Below are 1,180 nucleotides of genomic sequence, written 5' to 3' on the forward strand. Positions count from 1 at the left end.
TTTTTTTTTTTTTTTTTTTTGCTTGTCTGAATGAGGCACACAGCACCAGACAGTTTGCCTCTGAGGGTGAATTTTGGGGCGAGGGTGGCTGCAAAGTGATAACACACAGATGGAATGGCCTGGGACTTCACAGAGCCCTGTTCCAGAGTGAGCCCATGGAGCGAGGTAAGACTCTTGTCTTTCCAAACGGTGGCCATGAACCAACTTTAAGCCTTTGTTTGCAGCCACGGCACAGGGTACGAGAGTGAGAACCACACAGCCCCCATCCTCTGTGGTGCCCAGTACAGGATACATACCCACGGGGTCTTCCGAGGCATTCAGGTGAGTGTAGGAGGCCCAGCCCAAGGCCACCTCTTCCTCTGCTCACATGCCCTGCCACCCTCAGCTGAAGGACCTTCTGGCCCTGGTAAGCCATCAGAGCGGGGTGGGGAGGAGCTCCCCACTGCCCAAAGAAAGATCCTTCCTGCAGAATCTCACCTTTCTCTCTTTCCTGTTTCCGGTTTCTCCTGGCGGGTGGCACAGTTCTCCTGTAGGGTCATCTGCACTTGAATTAGTGACCTGGACCCTTGGCTTCTAAGATTTGATCTGTACAGTAAAAAGCTCAGAGGTAGACAGTTTTGTCCAGTGTTAGTAATAGCATTAACAATAGCACCACTTGTGGTTAGACGTGCTCTATATGCTGGGATTTAGACACAGACTTTAAAAACATGCACTTCTTCTAGCTTCTAGGCTTATACAGAATATTCATAGAAGTTATAGAATTCCTATGTCCTCCTGCCCCCACATTTACATAATGTCTCTGGTATGAAACACTTGCTACAATGGATGTTGCTGTATTATTTGTAACTGGTCAGGCCATGGTAGCACATGGCTTTAGTCCCAACATTCCAGAGGCAGGCGAATCTCTGTGAGTTCGAGGCCAGCCTGGTCTACAAAGTGAGTTCCAGGACAGCCAAGGTTACACAGAGAAACTCTGTCTCAAAAAACCAACAACAATAACAACAAGAAAACAAAAGAATATTATTTGTAACTGAATTGCCTTGTCATATATTTCTATGGGCTTTGATACACACATAATCAATCTCTCTCTCTCTCTCTCTCTCTCTCCCTCCACCCACCCACTTATCTCTTTATATCTCCATCCATCCATCCATCCATCCATCCATCCATCCATCCATCC

At 47.1% G+C, this 1,180-nt stretch overlaps 1 protein-coding gene across 7 annotated transcripts in view; it reads left to right on the top strand.

Annotated features, from left to right (window-relative positions):
- Wt1 (WT1 transcription factor) overlaps nt 1-1,180 on the top strand; it is a 58,060-nt gene that overhangs the window by 48,219 nt on the left and 8,661 nt on the right. For all 7 annotated transcript variants that reach the window (XM_029537107.1, XM_029537104.1, XM_029537105.1 and 4 more), the window contains one exon: nt 225-321. In XM_029537107.1, coding sequence (XP_029392967.1) covers nt 225-321 — 97 coding nt within the window. The remainder of the gene's footprint in view (nt 1-224; nt 322-1,180) is intronic.

The sequence above is a fragment of the Mus pahari genome, chromosome 3, assembly GCF_900095145.1.
Source record: "Mus pahari chromosome 3, PAHARI_EIJ_v1.1, whole genome shotgun sequence".
NCBI lineage: Eukaryota > Metazoa > Chordata > Mammalia > Rodentia > Muridae > Mus > Mus pahari.